At 32.9% G+C, this 7427-nt stretch overlaps 1 protein-coding gene across 1 annotated transcript in view; it reads right to left on the reverse strand.

Annotated features, from left to right (window-relative positions):
• Positions 1-1163: 1163 nt before the first annotated feature.
• The window catches only part of LOC108375196 (nose resistant to fluoxetine protein 6-like), a 19843-nt gene continuing 13579 nt past the window's right edge, over positions 1164-7427 (reverse strand). Inside the window, exons 2-5 of the mRNA XM_017631302.1 lie at positions 2575-2783; positions 2310-2461; positions 2097-2251; positions 1164-1541 (exon numbers count right to left, since the gene is read on the reverse strand). Of these exons, the coding sequence (XP_017486791.1) occupies positions 1164-1541; positions 2097-2251; positions 2310-2461; positions 2575-2783 (894 nt within the window). The remainder of the gene's footprint in view (positions 1542-2096; positions 2252-2309; positions 2462-2574; positions 2784-7427) is intronic.

Genomic DNA, 7427 nt, shown 5'->3' on the forward strand with positions numbered 1-7427 from the left:
AATTACCTGCGCTTGAGGGAATTTGACCAAAATTTTTAAAGCTGGCATAAGAATAAAATTTGTTTAGTTGGGGCCTTTTTCTCAATTACCTGTAACTTTAAAATTCACTTTATATAAAGGTTGCATTAAAATTTATGATTGTGTCTAAAGTAAAGCATTATATCATCGATTTTATACTGGTTTACAACAAAGAAACATACATACGACAAAAACCAATAATATAAATGCTTAAATTTAGACATAGCCATATTTTTAATACAACCTTTAAATATAAAGTGAGCTTTAAAGTTAAAGGTTGCTTCATAAAACGGCTCTTAGTCTAAAAAAAATATCCCTTTAATTGAAGGAAAGATCTAAAATCGGTCATTATCTTGAACAAAGAGCACAGAACCTGAAAATGTTACATTAAAAAAAAATTATCGCTAGGTCGAAATTTTTCTTCCCTTAATGCAAAATAACCATAACAATGATGAATTTGTTTTTTGTTGGTCAAAACACGATCGCATCATGAAAATCTGCATGGGTTAAAAAGGCGATCAATTGAAGAGTTTTACTTTGAACTTAAGAGCAGGGACACCCAACCAGTTTAGACATCTAAAAAAAAAATAAATAAACAATCGATTAGGTAGACTTGAATCGTGAAGATTGTACTGAATGTTGCTCATACGACGCGTGTGTCTAAAAAGAGTGATTTTATTTACAAGGGTACGAAAGTAATTTAAAAACTGAATAATATTAAACTGCCTGAAGAGGTATTTCGTGAGTAAGATAAAATCCACTTTTTATCCAGAAATATTATTTATCATGTGGTGCTTGCACCAGAAGTTTTAGGGTTCAAGTAAAAGAAGTTTGTAGTAATTTGTCAGCACAAGAAAAAATTTTCATTCTGTTGGAAATTTTTCTTGAACCACAATATTTTATAATATATTATATTCGCATAAGAATGCTTTTTCGATCCGTTTACGACTGTTCCTACGCGATCGACAATTTCAAGCGAAAAAGTACTCGAAAACGAATCGTAGACGGCTGTCTTAAACGACTTTTTAGCCGGTTTTTCTTCGAGAAAATATCCAGTTACAGTTACTTTCTGATTGATGACAAGATTAGTGATGATATAATTAAAAACAGCGTACTAGATCAATTTTTTCTCAAAGGTGACCTAATTATATGAGCACAAGTGTATGTGCGTAATAGAAGTATGTACTTACAAACTTATCCGTGTTGAAATAATTATTTACATAGAGTATATTAAGCCACCATGACGCCTGACAGCGCTCCTGTTCACGTCTGATGCGCTCTGGCCATAACGGACCGCTGCCGATGCTCGGGAACCAGGTCATGTAGAAGCCGATAATTGCCATATAGGCCGGTGTCAGGCGAATGTAGCGGCCAATGTACAAAATCAACGGGTTTATTTGACCACGACGACGATGCAGTTCGACCAGCATAATGCGACAGAACAGGAAACCACTCAACAACAGAAACGTATCCACAAATAATAGCGAATTGTAGAGGAATGCAAATGTGGGGAATTTCGTTTGCTAAGATGTGCGGTGATTTGCAAACAGAGAAATAAGAAAAAAATATATAATATGTAAGTACAGTATTGGCCATATCTATAGCACCGCCATTTCAAAGTCCCTAAGGGGAAATAATTAATTATTAATGGCAAACAATATCTCTTAATATCAAAAAAAAAATTCTAGCACTTCTGAGAAAAAATTTTGAAATTTGGGGGAAAATTTGTCGAATATTTTTGTAGCACTTTAAAAGATTTAAAATTTGTTGAATTTCTTTTTGTAGTATTCTATAAAGTCTAAAACTTGGGTTTATATGGTTTTTGTTCCAGAATGAACTGTATTTTACTTGAAAATTCCTAAAAATGAAATAAAGAAATAACTTTGAAATGGGGGTGCTATTGTATTGGTCAATACTGTATATATGTATATGTATGTGAATTAAATACAAATGTCAAGCATTCAGTAAACAATTGTGAAATAGTCATTAAAGCTAACGGTTTCAAGCGATTAAACCAAAACTCGTTTTTTATGCGTATGTATGTATGTACATAAATTAACATTAGTGGTTATTATTACCTCTGCTACGAACGCCACATTATAAGTGGGACTGCCATAGATAAACGACAGCGCATGCCCGGCAAGTATCAACAACATTGCCATTGCTTTGATGCCGTTTATCGAGTTTAGCCCCATCTGGTCTTTACTCGCCTGAAACAGTTTCTTCGTATTCTCTGCAATATGAAAACAAAAATATCATCCAATCTACAGATATGCAAATATCACACCCACCTATAACTGAGAACGACAACAATGCGATTGTCAATGTTTCTTGTTGCAATGCGCGTTTCGAGACATCATCGGCACTTCTCGACGCATAAATCAAGTAGCAATGATAGGCGGTGCTCAATGTGGCCAGCAAAATAAACAGAAATAGCACAACACTGCAAAATATTCGAATTTTCAAAAAAAAATAAATAGCAAGCAATTACTTAAGCCATTACCTAGCATATAAATATATAAATATGGTTGTGTGTAAAATGATTAACCCACTTACGCATAAGCAAACATTCCACCATCGACGTGCAACGCCCTGCCGGATCCAACGTTGCTCAGCTGACAGGCCGTTTCGTTGACGCTCAACACCGGGCGTTGCAAGTAGTTCTGCAAAAACAGAGCGACATCGGTGGGCTCACAAGACGCTGGCACGCATGCGCCCCAATGCGACACCACCACCACTGCTGCATCACCAATGCTTTTCAAGGCCTGCAATTAAAAGCAATAACAATGACATTAATTCGCTTTATTCATTTTGGTTTTTTGGCAAATTATGACTGATTGATGTCAATTTGTTTTCATATTCTCTGTTGCACATATTGCAACCGTCTGAAGAGCTTTAATATGTGTTAAGGCGATGTTAGCTCTGGGCAGTAATGCGTTGATATTTTACAAGGGGTCAAGTTAGTAATAAAACTGGTGACATATTACACAATAAATAATTCCTTCACTTATACAAATCACACTTTAGAGGCACATTATTGACAGCCAAATTGCTTACGAAAAATCAGAAATTTGCACTTTAATTGGTTTCATTTTTGGTTATGTTGTGAGTAATTTAGCGATAACTGCAGCCATTAGATTTTATGGAAAAAACATACATAAGTATATAAGTAAATACATAGATAACTATATAAAATCGCATATTTGCTTCACAGAATAATTTAATCAATAAATCAGTATTCAGTATTTTAATGCTAAAAAATGGTGGTTAATTTGTATTTTAATAAACACCATATAAATCCAAGTGTGAAACTGTATACGAAATTTAGGAGAAATCTGCAAAATCTCATCAAAATTGCAAAATTTTAAATAAGAAGTATGCAGTTTTAATCCTATTAAATTTTAGTATAAAAATGTCTTAAAATTTGCGTTGATTTTTGATGATAATTTTTTTTCTGACTGTCCGACGGATTTTTCCCGGACGAAATACTAGACTATAGTACTCTCCTCCTGAAACAGCCGATTATTCAAATTTTTTACAAAACCGGTTTTCGAGTTATTCGAAAAATGGCAAGTTGAAAAAAATACGGATAAACCGGTTTTATGTTACATAGTTTTTGTACAGTGAAAATACTTATCTTGGTATGAAGTCATGGCCAAAAACTACAATAAAACTATTAACAGAAAAGAAATCAGTTAAAAACGCACGTTTGGTCTTATTTTTAAAATTTATAGAATTTTTTCTGACTTTCTTCGGTTTTGAGTAGTGCTCTTGCCGCCCTAGCCGAGTGCTTAGAGGTGCCTACTGCTCCTCGGGAGATCCCAGGTTCAATTTTAATTTCCGAGTATACTTCTGCTATAAAAAAGCAGAGCACGAATTTTACGAAAAGCTCGGCCAAACACGTAGAAAGCCTTTAATCGCCAAGCATTCATTCCCAAATAAGCGGAGATATACATACTTTTAAAACCATTTAGGGGATTCCCTTAAACTGGACAATTTGGAAAAACTTAAAACTTTTATTGGATTTGGATGATATGAAAAAGCGGTTTGTTCGGTCAAAAATCAGGTATATTCGATATTCGAAAAATCAAGATTCAAAAAAAAACGCCTACAGATTTCCAAAAAACCGGTGGAAACCGGTTTGGAAAAACCGAGTTGGCCACCCTAGTTTTTAGCCACGTTGTATTGGGGGTCGAGAAATTTCGAAAAATTTAACTACTTCCAATACTTTCCGTACTGTTTCATAAACTTTGTACTACAAAGGAATTTTTATGGACGTCGACATATTCAAACATATTCTTTTTCCCACCATTTATTGCGATTTTATATTCCAAGCTTACACAACATCGCGATGGATATATATCCCTGATTTAGATGTTAGCATTCGTTATGCATAGATAAAGGAACAATAATGTAGACAATGTATTTGCATACATATGTATGTATATATGTATGTATGTATGTAAATAATAAGCCAATTGAATGTCTCTTACCGAAATTATTCGCTACATGACTATAGCGGTAATCATTTCAAAATGAAAGTACGCATAATAAGCAAATACATACATACATATATATATTTATGTGTAGATATGAGCCGTTTATTTTGAAAGTGGCATAAGTCACGTTTTCGAAAAAGCCGAATTAACGAATAACACTAATTACATTTTAACGGCAACTATTCAGTAAAAAAAATTAATAAGATTTCTACACACACACAAACATACGCTCACCGTGGCGTCAGGATTTTTATTAAAAGAACTTTGAAATTTCAAAGATATGATTAGTTCCGAAAGATATTCAAAAAATTTAGTGCAATATATAATAACAACATAAGGACCAAATAAAAGAGAAATCCCTGCAGAATTGAAATATTTTAAATTTTTTGGTGCAAATGGAGAAATAGCTAATTAAAATTTTGTCCTTGAGCATCCTTGGAAATTTGCAATATTTATTTTTGAAATAATTATAGTTCAAAATTAATATACACACGACCACATCTTCGAATTTTGTCCTTCCACTTTAATACCTGCAACAAATAAAAAAATAATTATAAAGGCATTTTTAATACCAATTCGTCCTTGTGAACCAACAAAGTTAAATATTTTCGAGTTCTAAAGAATGTTTGCTTCCATTTTGTTCCCATATTTTTATTCTACATTGCACTGAATTTTTTAAATACTTAAGTTTGGAACTAGCCAAATCTTTGAAATTTCAAAGTCCTTTAAAAAATCCCGACGCCAGAGGGAAAACAACTTAAAACGCATTTTTAATCTATTTGGCCCCTAATTTCGTATGTTGAAGTAAAAGTAACTTATTTATCAATTTTAGTAAATCACTTTCCTTTAAAAACATCACATCGGTAATACACATCGGACAAAATTGATGTCAGTAATTTTTTTTTTAACTATTTATAATGAAAAGTGGTGTTTTTTTCAAGACTATACAAAATTGTTTATACTGAGAAAAATGTCCTAAGTTGACAAATTCAAGTAAATCTTCTCATAAGTTAGCATCAATATTTTCAAACGCGAATTAAAACCAAAAAGACTTATGCCACTTTCAAAATAAACAGCTCGTATGTACATATTTTAGTGATGAAGATAATTATTTTAACAATTTTTTGACGCTAAAATTATTTAACTGTATATGTGGGCAATTAAAAAAGTCATCCTAAATACGCAAAATGAAAACAAATAGCTCAAGGCAAATGATTAGAATCGGACATACTCGTATAACTTAACTGAATATCAGCATGCAAAATTTATAATTCTAGATTTTTCTAAGCAAATAAAAGCTTTTGCGCTTACGGCAACTATTTATGCAAACGTACACGGAGTTACACTTATTAATTAGACACGTTTAACCTGTTTACTATCCATAGTAGAAAATATTCCTAGAGAGGATTAATAGTCTCGATAAAATATTTTACTTTGTGTTGTACATATATATGTATAAGTGACAAAAATTAAGATTTTACGAGTCGAATTGGTTTTAGTTTTTTCAATACATAGGTATGTAAATATAAACACTTTTCTTTATTTACGATGTGTCCATTCATATGCATGCTCAAGTAAACAACGTAATTAAAAAATATAAATTTCTGCTATCAACGTGTTTTAATATTTTTCAATCAAGATTGTTAAGTCTAGACTGACCACTACATACATACGAACTACAAATATGTATAATTTGTTTGGTCTACACTTCATTCCGTATTTCATGTGACAAGTCTTCATAGGTTAAGCCAAATTCATTGCGTAACTCGCATTCACCTTAGTTCACTCCCCATACTTTCTTTCTTAAATAAATTTCCCCGTGTCGGAATCTATACAGCCTTATTCTGCAACACGAACGATAGGCAACACGAAGAGGAATGCTTCAAAAATTAGTCCGGCGGCATCATTTTAGCCGGTTTAAACACAACCGAGACTATTGCAACGTAATGTATGAAAAGCAAGACGAAGACGACCGATAGAGTTTAAAATCGCAATCAGAGAGGTTGTCGTCTGCAGACGAATCGTTCGTTTTGCCTATCGTTCGTGATACAGAATAAGGCCCATATTCTCATTTCTGACCTCTTCAAGCGATGTCTTCATGTCGTAAGAATTATACGGCGAATTGGAAAAGGGACGTGATAAACTCCTAGACGCCAAAATTTTAAAACATCGGAAGTAGAGCAGCTAATTTTACTTTCGTCTTTAAATTGTCCTTTTTGTTTACATTTTACTCCAAAAAGAAATTTGCAGCTCTCAATAAAACTTTTGGGTACAAGAACGGCAAAAACTGTGATAGTTTTCTAAAATGAGTCATCGCTATTTTGTTATCGAGCCTCCGACTTATCGATATTCTACTGTACATACACTTTAATAGAGGTAAATACCCACTTGTTTTTTTTTTTTTGTTTTCATTTATTAAAATAGTCTCCTACGCTCAAGAACTTTACAGCATTTACCTTCGACTTATCATAAATGTACGTCAAATAGGACCTGGGCAGCATATCGAAACCATATTGAACGATCAAATTAGCACATTAGTATTCCGCTGGCATAGCGCTTCACCAAGTGCTTTAAAACTTTGCGATCAAAAAAGTGAGTAAGTAGTATTTACGAAGAACACATTGGAACGTAATTACGATTCGATGCAATTAAAGAAGACCCCGTTAAGCTAACAACGGTTTCTCCGCGCAAATTATAGTAATAAAATAAAGTTCGGCTGGCTGGCCATAACCGATCACCAAATTTTAGCATTACATAACCATGACAATATGCATACATAAATAAATAAAGCGTTTACAATTCAACTTCAGGTTCTTTTTAAGTTCATAGCGATTAGCTAATAAGAGAGCAAAATAAGTACTAAGTATAAAATATCGATGTATATTTATTATTATGCATATAATGTCTGTA

This window comes from Rhagoletis zephyria, unplaced genomic scaffold (genome assembly GCF_001687245.7).
Source record: "Rhagoletis zephyria isolate East Lansing unplaced genomic scaffold, Rhagoletis_zephyria_1.1 Rzeph_scaffold_08614, whole genome shotgun sequence".
Classification (NCBI taxonomy): Eukaryota; Metazoa; Arthropoda; class Insecta; order Diptera; family Tephritidae; genus Rhagoletis; species Rhagoletis zephyria.